General features: G+C 35.7%; 1 protein-coding gene across 1 annotated transcript in view; it reads left to right on the forward strand.

Annotated features, from left to right (window-relative positions):
• The first annotated feature begins 303 nt into the window (after positions 1–303).
• LOC138715633 (CUGBP Elav-like family member 5) overlaps positions 304–24,767 on the forward strand; it is a 771,799-nt gene continuing 747,335 nt past the window's right edge. Inside the window, exon 1 of the mRNA XM_069848707.1 lies at positions 304–614. Within this exon, the coding sequence (XP_069704808.1) occupies positions 386–614 (229 nt within the window). The 5' untranslated portion in view covers positions 304–385. The remainder of the gene's footprint in view (positions 615–24,767) is intronic.

The following is a 24,767-nucleotide window of genomic DNA, read 5'->3' on the forward strand; positions in this document are numbered from 1 at the left end:
GTAGGCCTGATGGCATTAATATCACAGAATATTATTATTATTATTATTATTATTATTATTATTATTATTATGTTGCTAATTTCTATTTATTTAGTGCCTATTCTCGACCATGCTTTCTTTCCCCGTTTATTTCGTTCATTGTTTACGTTTTTCTCGTCATTGCTTTCCTGCACTCCCCTCAGCTCGCTTCCTGCATGGCGTGGGGGACAGATGTCTTCAGCGTGGACTGTGCAGCGACCCCTCTATCGTTTCGGGGGGACTCCCTGCTCACTTTTTAGGTTAGTGCTGCAAGTCCAGCGTGGTCGTGCGGACGTGTGTGTTAGTTAGTGTCTTGTGCTCGGAGTCTCGTGTTCGTGTCTCGTCTTGTGACTTGTATGTTGTGACCATGCTCATTCCAACCTCTGTCGGAGTCAACCACCACCAGCCGCCATCGCAGGCCGTCATGACGTCATCGGCGTCGTCGTCGTCTCACCGGGAGCGAGACGCCATCAAGTTGTTCGTGGGGCAGATTCCGCGGCACCTTGAGGAAGAGGAGCTCCGGCCCATGTTCGAGGAGTTCGGCAAGATCTACGAGTTTACCGTCCTCAAGGACAAGTTCACCGGCATGCACAAAGGTCCGCCTCTTACGCCCTTCCTTGCAAGTTGAATGATTTCTATTGTTATCTCATTGTTTCATTCCATTATTCGTCTCCTTTGCTTTTTTGGTCCTTCTTTTCTTTCCATGCTCCTTTGCTCCTTTCTTTCTGCTTGTCTTACTTTCTTTGTTTCACAGTGCTCAAAGAAATTGTTGCATGTTACTTTATTGCAAAGTTATAAAGAAATATGCATTATTATTTTTAAATAAAAAGATTGCATATTTCCTCAAAAGTTTGCAATAAAATATACGATAATTTCTTTGAGCACTATAAATTTGTCTATATGTTTTTACTTTTGTTTTTCATACTATTTTCATTCTTTTTAGCCTTTATGAATCTGTATGGTTTATCTTTAACTTTCTTTCTTACCTTTCCTATTTTTCTTTATCTCTGTATGCCTTATTTTTGATTTGTAAGCTCTCCCTTTATTTTTATTTATTTATGTTTTCGTTATCTTGATCTTTTTTCTCTTTTTACTTGTGCTTTTTCACCTTCAGATCTTTTTATTTCTTTACTTCTTTTCCGCTTGTTTTTATTTATTCCTGCTTGTTTTACTTCATATTTAAATTTGTGTATATTTTATTTATTTAAATTTTGCAAATCAAGCTTTCAGGTATAACTCCCTGTAAAGTTGATTTGAATAATTTCGAGGGAAAAATTGGGGCGCGCTACTGAACAGGGACAGCAGTATTCCCTCTGAGGTTAGAGCCCAGTTTATGTGTGTGTGCATTAATCGAAAATTAGGTGCTAGAAAATATTGAGAATAGGACGCATGTTTACATGACATTTTTTCGATTAATACACACACACACACACACACACACACCTAAACTGGGCTCTAACCTTACGGGAAATGCCGCTGCCCCTGTTCGGAAGCGCGTCCAAAAATTATTCCGGGGCCGGGTATCGAACTTGGTTGCTTGACAGTTGTCAGCCTACTTTGAGGTGTGTGGATATAAAGAGAAAAGTTGGATCGGTGTTTGGTAGAGTTCTCTGGTAGCTCATTTGGTACAGCGTTGGTACATTTAACGAAAGGTCCCGGGTTCGATACTCTGTTCGGGAACAATTTTTCCCTCGAAATTATTTACATTTTTTTTGTTTTTTTTTGTCGTTCCTTATTCTCTGTTTTGTCACATTTATTAGTTCATTCTTTTCTTGATCGTTATTTATTTACCTTCCTGCTTGTCTTACTGTCATCGTATATAACTTTGTTTTTATATTTTGTTATATTTTCTGCTCCTTTTTTCCTTCTTATTATGGGTTTTATATTTCTTTCGCTTCTTTGTTTCTGCAGATCTATATGCTATTTTGTCTTCATTTAATTCTGTTTACGTTTTTCACTTCTTTTCATTCCCCGTTTTGTTTCTACGTCCTTACATTTCTGTTAACCATCCATAACCTGTGTAGTACGGTCCATTTAAACAATCCACGTCCTCTTCAGAATTAATAAGACATTTAATCTTGAAGGCCATAGATTTGCAACTTTTCTCCGCATTATCATCTGCAGGGGGTTTCAATTTACTTCGACCCAGCTCTATAATTGTATTTTTTAATAAAAAACGCCTGATGATGCGTTTCATTTCCATGTGTGCAGTCATTTTTTTCCGCCTCCTGTTGCGATGACAACGGTCTGCGCCAGTTACAGTAGTGTCGTATTGTTTACATCCATAATTAAGTCCATTTATGTAATAGAATTACAACTGTGGGCACAAAAGAAGGTCGCTGCATCGTCCTGCGCACTGGCCTTTCAGTCTGAGTGGAATGGGTTCGGAACCAGTAGGGAACTGCGATAAGTTTGCGGGTAGCAGGCATGAATGGGACACGTGAGTTTGGAGACAGACGTTCGTGAGAGAGCATGCCTTTGATGTTTTCAAAGAGGCTTGGTTTCTTTTTAATAAAGACAGGTTTTATTGTAATTTCATTTTTACTATTTTAAGGTACGGTACGTATCAGCTTCTACACCTAATAACTTCCCCTTTGAAAGGATTACTTTGACATTAATATTAAAATGCTCGCATCGTCATATGCTTCAAATAAGCAGATTTTCCACGACTTGAAATAAAGTTATTATTATATATTCTGACTTTTAAAGGATTAGAGATGGATGAAACCTAAATACGCTCTTGTTCATCATTATGTGATGCAAGTTTTCCAAGCGGGGTGGCTGGTGAAGATCTCGTCTATCAGAGTGGTGTACCATCTTTCCGGAAAAAAATGTTCAGCAATTTGACCTTGTGAGAGGAATTTATAGCGTTTGATCATAGTGATTTTGAGCCAATTTTTTAAGAGTTCTAAGCACAAGTTTTCATAAAAATGTGACAGAAAAATAATTAACAAAATTAAAACTATGATGACTGAACACAAAGAAAATAACTTAAATGCGCTTTTGTCAATACAACTGAAAGTAATGGATTTGTAGTAATATGAAAATAATAAAATAAGTAAAATGCGTACAAAGAGTGAAAAAGAGAAGAAATGTACCAGAGGTTCAAATTAAATTGGAAATATAAAAAATTAAAACTGTTAAACTATATATTTTTTTTCGGAAACAATCTAATGCGATTATTTATCAGGAAAAAAACTGCAGATTTCTCTTGCTTTTAGAACATTTTTATAAAGCTCTTTTTCAAGTCCAGATCTTTCATCCTCTTCCTGTTGTACATTGTGACGTTGTACTTCTTAAATATGTTTTCACACGACGAAGTGTGCTAAAAGCCCATTTAATGTCTTTCCCATAAACTCGGTTGACAAAGCTGATGACGAGAAACTTCTAGAACAAGGCTGGGCACCGAGAGTGAATCCAAACTCTAAACGGGGACGCTTAATTCATCCGTTACGGCATCAACACTGCGAGGTGTTCGGCGGGGGAGAAAGGGGTTGAAAAGAAGTCATATGGCTCCCCGCGAGAGAGTAGAAATCGCTCTTGGTGACCAGCCCTGTTCTAGAGGGCTCCATTCTCCAGCGAGATCTGATTGCTGTTTCAGTTTTCTGGAATGATCTTAGGCCGAAAAGGTACACCGAAATGAAATTTGAAAATTTTAAAATATTGGACCTGCACTTTCCATTTATCCTCTGATTGAGTCTCTGGTTGATGTATACAGCACATCTTTTTATTAGGCTGTACGTAGGGGAAACTCGGCTAATTCCGCAGTACCGGTACTACATATATGATTTTACTGCGGCTTTACAATAGCGTGAACGTAAGTTTTGAGAGGCTGTCAACAGGAGGCATGTCCTCTGCTGTGCTATAGAAAAAAATCAAGGATATTGGTCGACACCTCTGTCGGCAATACAGTGAAACATCGAAAGTAGGCTGTTTTTCGTGTTTTGCTACACAGTTGTGAAGAAAGTGAGCATTGTTACATATAAATTGTTCATTTTATGTTACTTTCATAATGTATTTCATAATTATTTACTACTTCGGAATTAGCCAAGTCCTATTGCGGATTTATCCGCACTGTTGCGGAATTACCCGAGTTCATTTTCAACTGTAATGTATGTACAGCTAAATATATTTGCATTTTAATAGGTCTCTTTATCTCGTTTGGCAATGAAAGGTTTCGTCCATGCCATGCTTGATAATATTTTTCAATAAACATTTTGATAAAAATATGATAGATTTACTTCTTAATATTGCGGAATTAGTCGAGTCTCCCCTACATCTCACTTGACGATAGGGGAAGAACATTAGTATCTGAAGTCTCATTAGTGTAATATGTTGCTCAATATTAATATTTTAGGTTCCGAACAAAGTGAGCTATTCTGTTATTATTATATTATTTACGCAATGTTAATATTATGCATGATTCCAAAAAAGCAAACTCATCTGTTATTAAACAATTATGCAAACAGGAGTGTACAACACGTTTTTATTCTCCGTTAGGCCTAAATGTTTGCTAAGCATTCGGTTGCGTTACAATTCAAGTTCAACATCGGAATCACGATACGAACTTCCTAGCTGTCATTACAATAGAAATGAAAAATTTTCTTGAAAACAATTGTGAGTTTAATATTATGTGCCACATACGAGAGACACTATTAGATTCACAAAGTAGTTGTTCACTTGATGATAGTAAGAAATACTGTATCATATTTTAGATGTATCCAGTAACGTCTTGTGACGTAGAACGAATATTTTCAGAGTACAAATATTGTTTCTATTTTTTTTCTGAACATAAAAGAAGTATTTCTTTTGATAAAATGAAATGTTGATTGTTATTTCTTATAATGAGACTAGAGTCATAATTGTATACTTTGTATGCTATTTTTATATGTATGGGTAAATTACTTTAGATTGGAAGTTACGAAATTTATAATTATAAATTATTGTTTTTTTTATATTATTCGCTTATTATTTTCTTTTTCTAAGGCCTTGGACGATTGGAGCGCACATTTGGTTACCATCCGGTTGTACGTGTTTGTCGTTCTGGTTCACTGATATTGAGAGTTGCGTTAATACTTTTCGTTGCGTACAGATAAAGTCCAAGCTCACACAACTTAATAGTTTTGGCACCAACTTCCTAGCTCTAGTCATATTTAGAGAGCGGAGTTTAGGCAAAATCTATTTTTTTCCTTGATACATACAGGCTTGAGATTTAATATTTACATTTTTCATGGAAATATAGGTATAAATAAAGGGGTTTTATAATGCCTATTTTGACGTTAATGCCTATTTTTAAGTTTTTAAAATTTTTTGCATCATTTTTCGTAAATGTTTAATGTTTTTCTTAACATCCTGTACCGTTTACATTCCAAGACTGATAAGAACTCCTTCCTAGCAGTGAACAACGCAATAGAGAAGTACCTCCTGACCACCCCTTCTCATTCTTACAATATTTGAATCCTAAAATTCCAACTTCCAGTCGGCCTGGGTGGCGTAGTCGGTATAGCGCTGGTCTTGTGTGCTCGAGGTTGCGGGTTCGATCCCGGGGCCCAGATCAATGTAATCTAAATGTGCTTAAATACGATAGGCTCATGTCAGTAGATTTACTGGCATGTAGAAAAACTGCGGGACAAAGTATTATTATTATTATTATTATTATTATTATTATTATTATTATTATTATTATTATTATTATTATTATTTCTTCCTCTGTCTGTCAGCAATTTAACACAAACTCGCTTACATTCCAAGACAGACAACTCCTTCCTTTTTTCTCACCATTTGTAATTACAGCAGTGAACGACACAATAGCAACAATAGGCGCTGATCATCTACTGTGAAGCAAACTATGGAAATGTAATCGGTGTATGAAAAACACTCTTATATTAGTGATATTCTTAAAAAAAATATTATTTCTTATTTTATAGAGCCTAAATGAAGGAGTTGAAGAGCCTATTTTTGGCACCTAAAATGCCACTTTTTAGGGCCTAAAATTCCTCTCTCTAGTGATAATACATTAAAAAATTATCTACAAAAGGAACAGGAATTGAAGAATGTGATTTTAATTTACACAAACTTATTAAAATTTAAGATTACTGCCAAAAATGGTGTCTTAATATGAAAGGTGGTCCCTTAAATGCAGCAATTGCAATATCTTGGAGATATGACTTCTGCATATCTTGTGGAGTTCAAACCTACAGTAAAGATTTGGACATAAGTAATTAATTCCTCACTGCTTAAAAGCGGACAGAAGGATCCAATATTAATCTGTGTTTCTCAGATGGTCTGATCGCAATGATATCGATGTATAGAAATAGACAGAAATAAAATTAAAGGATCTGTATTGAGAATGGAGCTTCTAGAATGTTAACTCTATGCACTCGTCAATGATATGTTAGAAGTATCGACCCGCTTCATCAGTCGGATGCAAATCCTCCCCTCGCAGCAATAACATTAAGTCTGCAACCCCTCTTATGCATGCGCTGGGTAAAATGCAATTTCTATGCACACACGTGCAACCCCTCCGCTTCTTTCCGATTGAGGGGGGGGGTGAATTATTTAAGCATCATAAATTCTGCTCTTGTTTAATTACTCCGGACTCGAACCCATATCCTGCCTGTCTGGTTCTCATTTATTATCATTCTTCTTAAGTTTTTCAATTGTAGATTTTGCCCTTCGCGAGTGCATAAATTAAACAAGGAATGAGCTTTATGGGGAACTCCAAGTTCTTGTAACAGCCTCTGTTTCAGCCACTTTGTTCACAACTACTAAGCTCTTATTTTCATAAGAGGAGCACTTAGAACTACATCCTGGCTAACAAAATTTTTCAAATCACTGTATATTTATTCATTAAAGACATCAGCTCAAAGAAGTTGAGTGACCACAAGAGTCCTGAATACAATAAATATGTACAATATAATGGGATTTGAAACATTAAAGAAAAAAGAAAATTAATTGAAGACGTAGCTGCAATAAGGGCCCATACTCCAAAATGCTGTTCTGAGATATATAGAGTTGAAATTTTTAAAGCAGTGCACTAAATGTACTAACCAATGAGTATGAAACTGCTGGATAAGTAGTATTTTGTTTTTTACATAATATAACAGAAATGCTAAAAGCATTTTAATCCAATGTTATATATTTGAAGAATAATCTATTAAAGTAATACATGTTATGGGCCCCTTTTCTGGAGAAAGTACTTTCAATTCAAAAATAAATATAAGCTGCATGTAGGCTTTATAAAAATGTATTATTATTAAAATTTTATATAAAATACAGCACTGTTATTAATAATATTCATTAACATTTTCAGAACTTGAGATATTTTCATCATCATCATCATCATCATCATCATCATCATCATCATCATCATCGTCCTTGCAGGTATTAGGCCTAGTGGCCTGTTACATTCTCCGTCCTATTTTCCACTTAACATAGCAAATAACGAACATTTCGAAAAGTTAGAAATGTTTTCAAAACAAAATAACGAATAATGAATATTTACACTTTGACATTTTTTCCACACAAAATAACAAATCACGAACATTTTGAAAAGTTAAAAATGTTTTCAAAACAAAATAAGAAATAGAAGTTTATAAACAAAGTAACACATTATGAACTTGTTGAGTAGTAAAAAAGTTTTTCAAACAAGGTAGGACACTATTTTTGTTCATTCCACATCCATATTTTCCTCACGATTTCTCTCCTCATCTCTGTCATCACTTTCACTTTCATCTTCCATAGACTCAGAAGATTGGAAAAGAGACTCATAAAATGAGCGGCTTTCCTCTTTTACATATGGAAATAAGTCTCTGACATCCTTAACTTTACTTTTCTTCAGTGGAGGGTAGTTTTTCATGTATGAACATGTTCTATAGATAAAGGGCCTATAACATACTGTATATTAAAATAAACAGGTTTGCTAGCATTGTTTTTCACAATTTCTGAACGAAACTTTGTGGGTATAACAAAGAAACTATGAAGAATTGATTTATGTTTTATCCGGAAAAAGGGCCTATGGGGCTGTGGGCCTTTATTGCAGCTACGTCATCAATTGTTGAAGGCAAATATGTAAGTGGATTAATTGAAATAGAGATGATGATGTAATATTTGAAGGGAATCCTTGATAATATTTATAAGAATAGGCATTACATAATCAAAAGGAATGTGAAGTTCCTTAAGGTAATTCCATGTAAATTTTGTAATAGAACCTCTACTGCCAAACAGCAAACCAATGACAGACCATTGTTTAAGAGGGAGGTTGTACTTTTGAGAAAGATACGGCAGACTTCTTCTCAATATCAACTTCGATGGCCTGATTTAGGTTCCTTTCGAAACGGATAGGAGGGTCAAGAACAAGAGCCCGTTTTAAGCGTCCGTTGAGAGCAATAATGTCTGCCAGTCTGAAAGAACCATCTGATGATACACAGTGTACTTCTTCATGAATTCCCAATTTAAAGTTTTTAACGATGTCGCCAAAGCATGTCGTACACGATGATGTCTAGCATTGATCAGCAGTTCGCCTTTAGGGCATTTCCAAGCACATGTCCAAGTGTTTCAAGCACACTACAGTCTGGATGACGGCAGCGGGTTGTGCTTAGAGTTCTGCCCGGTATTGCGCGAACCGCCGAAATATTGCTTGATATTTTTAAAGCATCGGTCTATTCTGAGAAAGATAGACCCTTTCGATCGCTTACCCATGAGTTAGCCTTGGGGAGATCACTATAAACAATAACCCCTTTACCATGCAAGGTATGGTTTGTCCAAGTTTGGAATGCGTCATTTCTTAAGTGTTTACGAATTTTACGACCTGACCAGTTGATAGCATCAATAGTGGTGATATTCAATTTTGACAGAGCAGAAACTTTTTCGCTTACAAGGTCCCTAACAATATGGAGATGGCAGTCATCAACACGAAGAAGAGTATTACAGATATTTATGTGTTGCACATAAGCTTCCCAAGATGCTTTCATTAACGAAAGACCACAATATTTTTTTTAGGAGAGTAGAGCATTCCGTCAGGGCAGTCATGTGGAAGACCTTAGTTAAATGAAGTAAAAAGATTAAAATTACTATACACATTAAAATATATGATATACTTTTTAAATATTGGTGGACACTTAACATGCATCATTCACTCAAGAGTCCCCATCTAGTGGGTGACGCGCCGAAGCTTTTGGCTCTTTCAACCGCCAAGAAGGCGTGTCCTTGGTGCGCATATGTAACACTATATGATGGTAATTATTAATGGATAATGCCAGGTCTCTCCTCCTCATCTGTACCTGGCACTACTCATATGTTTCATTTGCTGGCATGGCTTACTGGTGGTTACTATCGGCTTTGATGTTCGCGGATTAAAATCCAACCTAGAGGATGCATTTTAATGGGTAATAAAATTATTAGCACGGCTTCCTCGGAAGGGAAGTAAAGCTATGTCTCTTTTCGTCGATTTACGGCACTTGACAAAACTCTGTCCTCGATTGAAAGCTCCAAACGTATTGCTCTACCATTTCATATACATGCAACATTTTGACGTTGAATAAACTCTGCAGTTGAAGGTGACGTTAAATAAAATACTGCTACTGATACGTAACATTGACATCATCTACTTCCAATATTTCGGCCTTTTTGTCCCATTTTGTCTTCATTGATAGTGATAACTATGAACTATCACTAAGCAATCCCACATTGTGGGACTTCTTTTGAGGCAGTTGTTTGGTCAGTTGTCAGAAGAAGGTTTGAACCTCCTAAGTGACACCCTAGATCATATATGTAACAGATAACTCATCGCTATGTTAAAATCGACAGCACTTTGAAGAGAACAACCGTCAGGATCGCTACCCGTCCGCCGTAAACGAACACGAGATGGCAGTACAGTCGCTAATGCAATTCAAATGGGAATTAAGATGTGACTCCTTACGTAACAACTAGATGGCAGCGTAGTAAACCTGACAAAAGTTGTTAACGTCAAAGCCTATAAGGCCGACCTATCTGTTACATATATGATCTAGGGTGACACCAAAAGACATCATTCATGAGGCAACAAAGCTAGGAGATAATAGGTTAGAGTGGCCAATTCCTTCCCCCCTCCATTGCATATATCGCTGATTATAGAACAACTTACAAAACTCCGTTTGGTATGCGCTTGCGTCAATCTTAAAGAGTGACACAATACACTCGTACTATTCACCTCCTCCTTCCTAATTGTCAACCAATAACGAGAGAAGACGTTATTCACCTAGATTTTCAATGAAGTAGAATATTTTCGATTTTTTTATACTTAATAATAACTCAAAAAGTAGTAGTCAGATTCTAATAAGGGAAACTTGTTGAAGAGTATTGTTTGCAGATTTCTAAGATGTTTGAGTCGCCGCGATATAACAAATGTAAGACTTTTATCAAACGTTAATATACAGTTGTGGCTTGTAAATGCAGGCATTATGATATTTATTATATGTAATAATTATAAGATACCTTTTCATATATTCGCAAGGAAGCGCATGCTGTATACTCCACATAATAATTTTCATATTAGACGTACTGCTTGATTTTAACATTTTAACAATTTTTAATTTGTATATACAGAGTGTAACAAATGTTTCTGTAACAGTATGTTAAAATTATTCTCTTGTTAATTTCCATTTTCTCAGGAACCATGACCAAATTTTATAGTGTAGGAGTTGGTACTACTTTATTGTGGTGTGATCCAATTCTTTATTATTAATTTGGCTGAAAATGTGATATTTACCATCATATATTTTAAAAAAGAAACTAAAATTTTCACTGTACCAGAAACTTTTCTTACACTCCTATACATTTAATGTTTTATGATATCCATTCCTTTGTATGTTTTTACACTTTCAATATGATTTGGTTTTATATAACCCATTGTCTTTCAATGTTTATAATGTAACTGTCCAACTTAAGAGTTAATGATGATCCGATGATGATTTAAAAAAAAACCGAAAACGTTTATCATGAAATGAAATAAAAAATATTGTACTATTACATCAAAATCAGATAAGTTTATCACGGTCTTTTGTGTAAAACATTTTATAAATCAACACAGCTTACCGGATCCAACATGGGTATTAAATGTAAGACTTCTTAATTGAGGTTTGTTTTATACTATGGTAGTGTGGGAAAATATGTTTTTGAAGTAGAAATCAATCAAAGATAACATATATCGCTGACTATATAGTAACGTATTTCACTAATCTGACTTTAGATTTATACAATTTCCTCTGACACACATCGTCCAATGAGATGTACTGCCTGATAATAGATGTACAGTAGGCCTACATATCAGCCAGAATCTCAATCAGAGGTAATTTGAGGAAGTATAGAACAATATGTTTCACAGTACATACAAATAGTCTCTTTACAAGGAAGTTAATCGTGACTACCATTTTGGGACACGAATCGGGAGTCCTTCATTACAGTATGTAGCTAAAAGCGCTGCACTAAAGGGGGAAAATTTAAATCATGGTTTATTTAACGACTCTCGTAACTGCAAAGGTTATATCAGCGTCGCCGGTGTGCCGGAATTTTGTCCCGCAGGAGTTTTTACATGCCAGTAAATATACTGACATGAGCCTGTCTTAAATGCCATCGACCTTTCTACCGAGGAAGATGAAGTTGAGGACGATCACTTAATTAGAGGTAAAAGGCCATATAGAAACACTAGCAGAAAAAATTATGAACAATCAAATACAAATAATGATAGAAGTACTGAACAAAACTATTTACTAAGAGGTAGGCAACAACAAAAACTTAACTGTCCTATAATCAGAAAAAAAAATCTGAACAAGAAATATGTATTTAGTAGTAAAATTCTTTGTTTATAAAGAAAACATCAAATTAAATTGTATATTTCAAGATTTTAAATTTCAATAAGATTACACATAAAATAAATTTAATAAAATGTAGAATAGTATTAAACGAAAATGTGAGCATGGAAAAGAATGTTGTAACTGTAATTGATATTGATTTACGTAATTAATATGTCAAGTATATTTACATGTATGATGCAAGATGTATAAATAAGCAAATAACTTGCTAACAAGCATGTAGCAGGAATTTAGACTGACCTACTGTACTCACTGAGAAATACCGATTCAGCTATTGCAGTGTGCTGGCTATATGTCAACAACTGCTAACCTGGATGCAGTGTGATGACTTGGAAGAATTAGTTAATAGGCACAAGTGAACCTATAATTAAACATAAATACGAAAGTTATAGAATAAATTTAGATGTTTAAAGTAAAAAAAAAGGAAAAAAAAAAAGAAGAAGAAAATTAAGTTAAAAATGTTCATGGTAGAAAATTATGAAAAGGAGCAGATAAATAAGTTTTAAAGTTTTAATAGTTATCACGATTGGTTTAAACATGCACTAAAACTAGACGTAAGTGCAAGTTTGAGCAATTAATTACTGAAATTTGCGATAAATTAATTTTGTTTAGGAAATTGTATAGTTATTATGTATAGGTAACTACTTTTGTATATAGATCATTTTTTAAATTATTAAGTTTGTACTTTTGTGAACTAATATCACTATCAAAATGCCATCCACCTGGGCCGGGATCGAACCCGCAACCTCGAGCATAGAAGGTCAGCGCTATACCAACTATGCTACCGAGGCCGACCTCAATGGGGATATTAATATCTTGAGGCAGAAATTACATAGTTTTGATAAGTTCTTTTGATGGTAGAGTTTTACTGTTTGAGGTGTTGAGAGTGGACACATTGTTGGGCTGTTCTGGCTCTGAAGCTAAGACGCGTTGCGCCGGGACCTCGGCTCTACCACAGGTTATTAAGACCTGAGGTTACACAGCTTGAGTGAGTCTGCTGCTGCTGCTCTCTCTTTGTTACCATGGCAGCGTGATTTATACGCCGACTCTTATCTGCGAGTGTGTGTGTCTGTGTGTTTGCTTTGTCCATCTGTACAAATCCGCACGCTTTGCAACTGGCAACTTCGTCTAATCGGATCAAAATCGTAGAGAGCATTCAAACATTTTGGAGACAGGAAAGTTCTTTATTTAATGACACTTTCAAACGACTGGCTCTTCAGAATGGGGCATAGCATATTATTTTGAAAGGAGTCTGTATTGGACATTTATCTTTGGTAGAGAAAATTAAAGACCAGGGCTTGGTTGCTCGGATATATCTTCGTCTTCAGGTGAAAAAATTCTGCGCTGTATCAGGGGTACACTGACACAAAGTTTCGTGAATGGAACTACAGTTGTGTTGGTTTGTTTCGATTTACAAAACAAAAGTAATCAAGGATAGCTCAGAATAAATTTTTCACTCGAAGTGTATCGTACGTGCATATTATCACTTTAATATTCACATTTCAACATTTAAACATTTCAAAGTTTTCAACATTAAACAAATTTATTATTTTATTTTATTAAAATATTTTCACAGAAATCTTAATAACTATGAAAGGTATATACATACATATACAACTAAAAATACGAATTCTCTGCGTTTGTCTGAACCTAAATGTAAAACCAATGCAGCTTTTTATCATAGCATGAGTCAAAGTCGCAGATTATTAAACAAATTGTATTCTAATATTATTTTAACCACGAATCCTCTCCAAATTAATAAAGCAATAAAAAATTGTATTGGATATATAGTTTGTGTTTAAACGTATTAAATACTTTTTAATCTGTATTCACGCTCAATTTTAGTTTTATTTTTGTCTGTATTGGAATCCCCTCCTGAGCACGAGTCTTACTCATTCAGGAGTGGGCTAGTTTATCTTACACTGTATTAACTTGTATTCATTTCAATCTTACTAGCAATAAAAATAAGTAAATGAATGAATACATACATACATACATACATACATACATACATACATACATACATACATACATACATACATACATAACTCACGATTACAGAACAAATGGGTGGGCGCACAGATCTGTAGCTGCTCTGTCGATGTCGAGATATTACTGAGAGAGTCCGCGCGACACGATTGATTTCATACGCAAATTAAGTGCTCTCATGTCATAACGATGAAAGGTGGCGTTATTGGACGTGATCACACTATAGGCCTACAATTGGCAAAACTCCGTTGTAGGAGGTTACTAAACCTTACAGCTGCGCTGGAGGCTGAGTCTGGAGTTTCCCTCCACTAATCTGAACCATTATCGCTACAGATTGACAAGTCATCTGACGCATCACTGCTGTCAGTACTCGCTACTATTGGCCGACAATTAGGAAGGAGGAGGTGAATAGTATATTGTGTCATTCTTTAAGATTGACGCATGCGCAGACCAACGGAGTTTTGTAAGTTGTTCCCCTATAGTTACAGTTCTTCATTGTTTAACTACTAATAACATAGCATTCGGCTGTGGCTCAATATTTACATTAGACCTTTTATTGAAATTTCGCAAGTCAGCTCATAGTTTCTTCAGATAATGAATGTCCGTAGCCTATGAGATGAAGTGTGATCAACACTCCGCAAGTACTGTATTCGTCTGTTGTCTTCTTTGTATGCCCTGCAGTAGTAGTAGGAATAATAATAATAATAATAATAATAATAATAATAATAATAATAATAATAAAATTTAAGGCTTTTAAGGAACCCGCCCTCACATAAGCACATCATCGTCCCTATCCTGAGTAAGATTAATCCAGTCCCTACCATCATATCCCATCTCCCACAAATCCATTTTTATATTAACCTCCCATCTACGTCTCGGCCTCCCAAAGGTCTTTTTCCCTCTGGCCTTCCAACAAACACTCTATATGCATTTCTAGGTTCTCCCATATGTGCTACATGCTCTGCCCATCTCAAACGTCTAGATTTAATATTCCTAATTGTGTCAAGCGAAGAGTAAAATGCGTGCAGTTCTATATTGTGTAACTTTCTCCATTCTCCTGTAACTTATCTCTCTTAGCCCCAAATATTTTCTTAAGCACCTTATTCTCGAACACCATTAGCCTCTGTTCCTCTCTCAAAGTGAGAATCAAAGTTTCACAACCATACCGAACAACCGGTAATATAACTGTTTTCTAAATTCTAACTTTCAGATTTTTTAGAGCAGACTGGATGACAGAAGCTTCTCAACCGAGTAACAATTGGGATTTCCCGTATTTATTCTGTGTTTAATTTTCTCCCGAGTGTCATTTATATTTGTTACTGTTACTTCGAGGTACTTAAAATTTTCCACCATTTCGAAGGATAAATTTCCAATTTTTATATTTTCATTTCGTACTATGTTCTGGTCACGAGACATAATCATATACTTTGTCTTTTCAGGATTAATAATAATAATAATAATAATAATAATAATAATAATAATAATAATAATTGTTATTATTGTTATTTCAGCCCACCTCGTGAAGACTGTATTATCTAAAGTACTCTTTCCATGTTCAATTTTGCACAGACAAAACCTTAACAATAACTTCATCCCACTACGGTCACATTTTGTTACATAAGATTCCCTCTCTCTCTTAATGGAATTTGATATTATAGAAACGTTTTATTATTGCCGTTCCGTTAGAATGCGTAGAAGTTGCAATTCATTATTGCTACGTATTGTGCATTTGAAAGAATCGAATCGGAGAAATGATATTTAGGGAAAATCTGCTTCGGAAATTTGAATTCCGAAAAAATGGGTTGGACAAACTATAATTCGGTCATTTGTGGTTTCGGGAAAATAGATGGTAAGTTGAACATCTCTGTATTTGGAAGGGAATAGGAAAACGTTCAATCCAAATCATTCTTATAATTCAACCTTCGAAATGTCACAGTAATATAATGTCGTCACTTTCAATGCAGAATGTCGAATCCATTCATTACTTGACTCGACCTTGAGAACGACAGCACCCCTTTAATGTTAGCGATGAAAGAATGTAGAGTCGAAGTAAAAGAAAACAGAGATAGCTTTGATGTCTCAAAAGTTTAACCATACAGAAAATTTAACTTTTGATAACATGTAGAAAATGCTATCGTAAAATCTTTTTAGTACTTCAAACACAGAGATTGAATTTCAGTTGGCAACATTTTATTGAACTACTCGAAATATACTCGGTTTTATCCTAGTAGTCTAGTGTTGACATATTTCAATTTAATCTGAAGATTCGACTAAAGAAAATTACTTTTTAATGTTAACCATGTAAACAATCTTTGATGTGGCATATTTAAGTAGAAAGCTAAATACATGATTTCCGGATCTCAGATTATTGACACATAAAACAACTTTGTTTCTGGGTGACGAGAATCGGAAAAAAAATTACATGCCAGTTGTTTCTCGCTGCAGCAGTTTTCTGTTTTGGTGATATATGTCTATACAAGCCGACGTTTTTATTGGTACTTACTTTCTCTCTAGGACAACAGACGCAGAGACCTATGGCAAATAATTGAGAAAAGAAATAAAATGTAGGGTGGACGTAATAACTTGATGAGCTACAGTGTATTCACGACTAAATGCAGATGGACTCTCGGGAAGAGTCTGAAAATTCAGTCCTAGCCTAGTCAACTGAAAGTTTTTCTTCGAATATGTCCTACAAGGAGACTGCCCTACTTTGATGTCAAGATTCGGGTCGGGAAAATTTTGGGTGAAAGTATGGTCAAATCCACAAGACACGTGTCTCGGCTTTTTTCCATATAGGCCTGGGTTCAAGAGAGAAAAAAATAGAAAAATTACGAGTCAAATTTAATGACTGTAGTTTAACTGTTTATTGCTGCAGTAAGAAATCATGTGATGGCATGGCTCAGACAGGAAGAGTAGCGCGTTGGACATGGGTATAGGGAGTGCATGAAGTTCGGGTTCGAATCTCTTTTCGCCATATTCTTTGATGATGTTTTTATTTTAATACACATATTTGTAACTTCCTAAGGTTGTATCATTTTGCAATGCATGCGAAAATTAATGGTTTGAAGAATAAGTTTCAATTTTCTATTGCGTAGTATTACATTGCATTGACACAAATTATTTACAGTGGAACTCCACAAATAGACGCTCACTCTCGTATACTCCACGATACAAGGTAAGTCAACGCATCCTGTCCCGCGCTGCACAGGGCTAACCAGTTGAACCAGTGCAGTAGTGTGCAGATACTCGTACACGTTGGCAGCAAGGCAGGGAACAAAAAATGTGTACTTATGTTGAAGCAGGAGTTGCAACTATTGGAACGGTTAAAAAAGGTGAATCAATCAGAGCCATCGCTCAAGAATTTGACATTTCGATCAGAACAGTGCATGGGATAAAACAAAATTCATCTAAATACCAGGCAGTCTGTAGTGATTATAAGAAGCGTTGTTATTATCAGTTGATTGTAGGATGAAAACACAGCTTATTTTGTGTAATTTCCTAAATTTAATCAATAAGGATAATTCATGTTGTCTCTTGAAGGGTATACACCATTTTAAAATAATTTAATACACAAACACAACTATTACATGAAATGCTCAATAAGTTTTTGTAGCTTTATTCTCTTCAGCTCTAATCAACAATAACAATAATCCAGGTTGTCAGGCGATAATAGAAAACAAAAGATGCGAAAACAAATGAATGTGGTGTATAAACAATTGAATGGTCTTTCATATTTAAGTATAAAAATATAGGGGTGCCATTTGAAATTTCAAAGTGGAAGTGGTTGGGAGTGGGAGGTGAAATCTAAAATGCATTTAAGTCTGGTTTAAGACTTCCCCCTCAATATCTAAATTTACGTTTTTTTTTGTTTAAATTGAATTCAATTTAATTAACTAGTTATTTAGAGTGGAAAGTTTTGAAATGAAAGCCCTGTATGTAGATACATTTAGAGAGATTTTCCTCCAGAAGTTTGTTTTATGTTTCAGATGTATCACATATATAATATACTTAATCATGGATTGGTTTTGTTATATATTTTGTATATATTACAATATATTATTTAAAATTATATACGTTAATTATTTACGTTTCGGTCCACACGCCATAAAAAACATTGTACAGCCCTTATGTTTACCAATGTCCGCAGTACTCCGTACAAAGACAGAGTTCGTACCTCGTCTCGCACATGGACCATTGCTGTGTCTATTTATGGGGTTCCACTGTATTCAGATTAGTGATTGATTGTAAACATAGCGCTCTGGATACAAAGTGCCAATACATTATTTTTACAATTAATCACTGATATCTAGTAATGTGAATCATCTGAAGGAATGCTTTGTGTCAATGCAATGTAACACTGCACAATATAAGATGGAAATTTATTATTCAAACCATTAATTTTCGCACGCATTGCAAAATAATATAATCTTTGGAAGCTATGAATATGTATATTAAAATAAAACATAAAAAAGATGACGAAAAGAGATTCGAACCTGAACTTCTTACACTGCCTACACTCGAGTCAAACGCGCTACCGCCCAAGCCACGCCGCCACATGATTTCTCGTTGCAGCAATAAATACTGTAGTTACGCTACAGTCGTTTAACTCTTAATTTTCCAATTTTTTTCTCTTGAACCCAGGCCTATGTGGAAAAAAGCCGAGACATGTGTCATGAATTTTACCATACTTTCCCCCAAAATTTTCCCGACACGAATCTTGACTCAAAGTGGGGTTGTCTCCTTGTTAGTTTCATTTTAAAGAGAAAAAAGTAGTAGACGAAACAGTCGTGGAGACAAATTTCCTTTAAGTTTCCTCTGTGATTTTCATCCCACAATTCCTTCATTATGTCGTATCATCCTCTGATTGAGGTTCTGGCTGATATCTACATCTATTAAAAGGCAGTACATCTCACTTGACGATATGTGTCAGAGGAAAAACAATTGTTAGTGTATATCTGAAGTCTGATTAGTGTAATATATAACTAGTCGGCGATGTAGGCCCTATGCAATGGAGAGGGAAAGGAACTGGTGACCCTACGCCGTTATCTCCTGGTCTAGTTGCCTCATAGGTGGTGCCTTCTAGCTCACTTGTGAGGTTCAGACCTGTCTTCGGGCAGTTGACTAAACAACATGGTCGTATCACCATCTAATAGTTTATAGCTAGCTCACTACAAGTATTTGGTAAGGACGTAAACTACTCATTAGAGCCGATCGAAATTTTTATTTGGTATCACATTATGTGAAATTATGTATATGTGGAGATATGATCGATATATGTAATCCAGTATAAACTCTTCTATTAATAGTATTTAATACATTTATAATGAAATTTATAGATTTACGGAATTTACTTTTAACTGACAAGCAAACATTCTGATGGGGGCAGATAAAAAGTTAATTTTTTTTCTTACAACATGTTAATAATGTCAAAAAAAGTGCTTATACAAATTTTGGCCACTCGACTGCAATTACGAGGCGTCCAGAAAGTTATTTTCCTTCGGGCCGTTTACAGAAAAGAGCACAATTTCATGAAAAGATTTATTGAAACAGATACAGCAATTGTTGTGCTATTTTTCAACATATTCCTCATCAGAATTAAGACATTTGTCATACCGTGGGATCAACAGAGAGGTGCACAACACGACAAAAGGATACAAATATTGATCCCATGGTATGACAAATGTCTTAATTTCAGCGGGGAATAGGTTAAAAAATAGCGCAACAATTGCTGTATCTGTTTCAATAAATCTTTCCATGAAATCGTGCTTTTTTCTGTAAATGACCCTAGGGAAAATCACTTTCTGGACGATCTCGTAATCGCGGTGAAGTGGCCAAAATTTGTATAAGCACTTGTTTTGACATTATTAACATGATGGAAGGAAAAAAATTAACTTTTTTATCTGCCCCCATGAGAATGTTTGCTTGAGTATTTATAACACTCTTATTGTAATGAGCGTTTAAGTAAAACGATAAACTAGAACTAACCAGAATGTTTAAATTTTCATCAGTAGAGGGTAGAATTTATTGCATTGTAATTAACGAAACAACAAGAAATTTACTCAAATTATAACAAATTTATTTAACAGGCGATACCAATGCAGAATTCAGATTTATTTAATTTTACATTCAAACGTAAGTAATTAGATTGTTAAAGCAGTTTTCAAGTAACTTTACCACTGGCTTTCTAGAGCTTGCCAAACCTTTCCGCTGTGCATAGCAAAGTTATTGTCTTCCCAGTACTTAACATTCCATTTTCTTGATTGTACCTGGAGACATTAATAAACTTTCTGCTTCGTTTATTTGTTTTTTTTTTTTAAGTTCCTGTAACTTAACCACGGCTAAATTGTTTTTCTAAGTGAGAACTCCACTGAAGAACGCAATGAAGAAGTACAAAAAGAATCTTAGCGTTAAGAAATAAGTCTCAACATTACATTCATCGATAGTGACTTCTCTTGTTTTACATCTGCATAACAACAACTTGTGTTACAATTAGTATTTAAAATCTTTTGCCTATTCTTATGTTGCAATATAGACTTCTTTCTTATTTTATTTTCCATAACAACTTGTGTTATAATAAGTATTAAACATTTTTTAACACAAGTTGTTATGCAAAAGTAAAATAACAACTTGTGTTATAATAAGTATTAATTTTTTTTGGTATTCCCAAGAAACTAGTTAGATTAATTAAAATGTGTCTCAGTGAAACGTACAGCACAGTCCGTATAGGTCAGTTTCCATCTGATGCTTTTCCAATTCACTGCAGGCTAAAGCAAGGAGATTCACTGTCACATTTACTTTCTAACTTCGCTCTAGAATTTGCCATTAGGAAAGTTCAGGATAACAGACAGGGTTTGGAATTGAACGGGTTACATCAGTTTCTTGTCTATGCGGATGACATGAATATGTTAGGAGAAAATCCACAAACGATTAGGGAAAACACGGAAATTTTACTTGAAGCAAGTAAAGCGATAAGTTTGGAAATAAATCCCAAAAAGACAAAGTATGTATTATGCCTCATGACCAGAATATTGTACGAAATGGAAATATAAAAATTGGAGATTTATCCTTCGAAGAGGTGGAAAAATTCAAATATCTTGGAGCAATAGTAACAAATATAAATGAAACTCGGGAGGAAATTAAACGCAGAATAAATATGGGAAATGCCTGTTATTATTCGGTTGAGAAGCTTTTGTCATCTAGTCTGCTGTCAAAAAATCTGAAAGTTAAAATTTATAAAACAGTTATATTACCGGTTGCTCTGTATGGGTGTGAAACTTGGATTCTCACTTTGAGAGAGGAACAGAGAATAAGGGTGTTTGAGAATGAGGTTCTTAGGAAAATATTTGGTGCTAAGAGGGATGAAGTTACAGGAGAATGGAGAAAGTTACACAATGCAGAATTGCACGCATTGTATTCTTTATCTGACATAATTAGGAAAATTAAATCCAGACGTTTGAGATGGGCAGGGCATGTAGCACATATGGGTGAATCCAGAAATGCATATAGAGTATTAGTTGGGAGGTCGGAGGGAAAAAGACGTTTGGGAAAGTCGATACGTATATGGAAGAATAATATTAAAATGGATTTGAGGAAGGTGGGATATGTTGATGGACTGGATTAATCTTGCACGGGATAGGAACCGATGGCGGGCTTATGTGAGGGCGGCAATGAACCTGCAGATTTCTTACAAGCCATTTGTAAGTAAGCATTAAAAATTTTTTACTTACGTATACGTACTCTTATGTTGTAAAATTGGCTTCTTTTGTTTTACTTTTCCATAACAACTTGTGTTATAATAAGTAGGCCTATTTAAAATCTTTTACCTTCTCTTGTACTGAAAAATTGACTTCTCTTGTTTTACGTTTCCATGACACGTCGTCTTATAATAGGTATTTAAAATCTTTTACCTTTTCTTATATTACAAAATTAACTTCTCTTGTTTTACATTTCTATAACAACTGGCATTAAAAATGTTTTACCTATTCTTACGTTGAAATCCGCATTTTAGTAAAAAAATAAACTTTCTTGTTTCATTTTTCCAATTGTTGTTATAGAAAATGTTTTCTTCAGTGTTAATGTTGCAGTCGATAGGCCTATTTCAACAACAAATCTGGCTTCTCTTGTTTTAGGTCCCCCATGGCAACTATGGTTATAATTGATATGTAAATCGTTATCTTTACCGACACAGACACTCGAATCTGGACATCTGCTCCTCGCCGCGCCCTAGCTCAGTCTTGATAAAGCCATATCAGCGCACGCTTCGGATATATCTGTGCTCCTCGCTTCTAATCTTGTAAAAAGGGAGCATGTATGCTAATTGCCCAACTTTGCAGACGAGTTCTCGTGTAATAACCCGATGGCTTGCAATTTCCTTACCACCCTGGCTATCGAAAGCGCACAATTTCCTTGACAATATTTCTTGAGCAGGTTTATGAAGACAGATAAGCCGCTTCGCATGTTGCCATAGTGATCACGTGTTATACACCCCGGACCTAATTGGTGCAATGGTTATAAACTCTGAATGTAATTGGTGAAACGGTTATCTCTATAAGGAAGCTGTGGCACACGTCCAAAAGTCACATGCATGTGTACAGTCTGTCATATTAGGAATGCAACGTGAGCCTTTCAATCGGAGTGATGCCGGTTATAAGAGGACGCAGGGCTAATATAATGTCACTGATACAACAGACAGATCTACTGTACATTTTCGGTTTCCTTTTAGATTCCTATAGCTACTGCTACTACTACTACTGCTACTATCGCTACTACTAACGCTACTGCTACTATTACTACTACTGCTACTATTACTACAGCTACTACTGCTGCTACTACTACTAATACTGCTACTGCTACTATTAATACTGCTACTGATACTACTACTGCTGCAACTACTACCGCTACTGCTACTATTACTACTACAGCTACTACTGCTACTGCTACTACTACTGCTACTATTACTACAGCTGCTACTACTACTGCTACTATTACTACAGCTGCTACCACTACTGCTACTGCTACTACTACTGCTACTATTACTACAGCTGCTACTACTACTGCTACTATTACTACAGCTGCTGCTACTACTGCTACTGCTACTATTACTGCTGCTACTTCTGCTACTGCTACTGATACTACTGCTACTACTACTGCTGCTACTACTACCGTTACTGATACTATTACTACTACAGCTACTACTGTTACTATTACTACAGCTACTACTGCTACTACTACTACTACTACTACTACTACTACAGCTGCTACTACTACTACTACTACTACTACTACTACAGCTACTACTACTACTACTACTACAGCTACTACTGCTACTGCTACTATTACTACAGCTACTACTGCTACTACTACTACTACTGCTACTGCTACTACTACTACTGCTACGATAATAATCATAACTTCATTCATTCGTCGTATTATGCCCAAGGGCAGGTCTTTCACTGTAAACGCGGAATTCTAGAATCTTTTTATTTTTCTGCCTTCCTCTTAGTCCCCGCATATGATTCACATATATTATTGTCGTCTGTCAAATTATATCTTCTTCTGCTCTGAACTTTCCTCCCGTTCACCATTCCTTCCAGTGCATCCTTCAGTAGGCAGTTTCTTCTCAGCCAATGACCCAACCAATTCCTTTTTCTCTTCGTGATCAGTATCAACGTTGTTCTTTCTTCACCCACTCTTTCCAACACAGCTTCATTTCTTATTGAGCCTGTCCACTTCACACGTTCCATTCTTCTCCATATCCACATTTCAAATGCTTCTAGTCGTTTCTCTTTACTTCGTTGTAATATCCATGTTTCTGCCCCATACAATGTCACACTTCACACAAAACACTTCACTAGTCTCTTTTTTTTAGTTCTTTTTCCAGAGATCCGCAGAAAATACACCTTTTTATAATAAACGCTTTCTTTGCTATAGCTGTCTCCTATTGACTTGCTGGCAGCAGCTCATGTTACTGCTTACATTGCTGAATCTTCGTAAAATTTAGACATGTTTAAATGAAGTCCAAATTTGTACCACTTTCCTGAAATTTTCACAATGTTACTGTTATTCATTTATTATTATTGCTCTTGTCTTTTGTAGATAAATCCATAACTGATCGTTTGAGTGTAAAACACGCATGTAGCTCCTCCGGTAACTGAGTTACGACTGCCGAAATGGCGCGAATTTGGAATTTTATCTCACGTTCGGCCGCATTGCTCACTTATCTCACGCGCGTGGCCTCAATAAGTAACCTGCCATAGCACGCGTACGTCCTCGCTCTACTAATAATTGATACCACTGCAGTTTTCTTCCGACCGAGCTACAAGCGTTTTAAATCTCATCATTTTTCGTTACACTCGAACCGTCCGAAACCAGATTTGCACAAAGACCTATTCTACGTCAAAAAGTATTCAGGAAAACCTCTCCAATTCTCAATCAAACTGCAGTGAGAGATGAGTCCTTTCTTAATTGCTTACTTACTTACTGGCTTTTAAGAAACCCGGAGGTTCATTGCCGCCCTCACATAAGCCCGCCATTGGTCCCTATCCTGAGCAAAATGAATCCATTCTCTATCATCATATCCCACCTCCCTCAAATCCATTTTAATATTATATTCCCATCTACGTCTCGGCCTCCCTAAAGGTCTTTTTCTCTCCGGCCTCCCAACTAACACTCTATATGCATTTCTGGATTCGCCCATACGTGCTACATGCCCTGCCTATCTCAAACGTCTGGACTTAATGTTCATAATTATGTCAGGTGAAGAATACAATGCGTGCAGTTCTGTGTTGTGTAACTTTCTCCATTCTCCTGTAACTTCATCCCTCTTAGCCCCAAATATTTTCCTAAGCACCTTATTCTGAAACACCCTTAATCTATGTTCCTCTCTCAAAGTGAGAGTCCAAGTTTCACAAT

The sequence above is a fragment of the Periplaneta americana genome, chromosome 15, assembly GCF_040183065.1.
Source record: "Periplaneta americana isolate PAMFEO1 chromosome 15, P.americana_PAMFEO1_priV1, whole genome shotgun sequence".
NCBI classification, from domain to species: Eukaryota; Metazoa; Arthropoda; class Insecta; order Blattodea; family Blattidae; genus Periplaneta; species Periplaneta americana.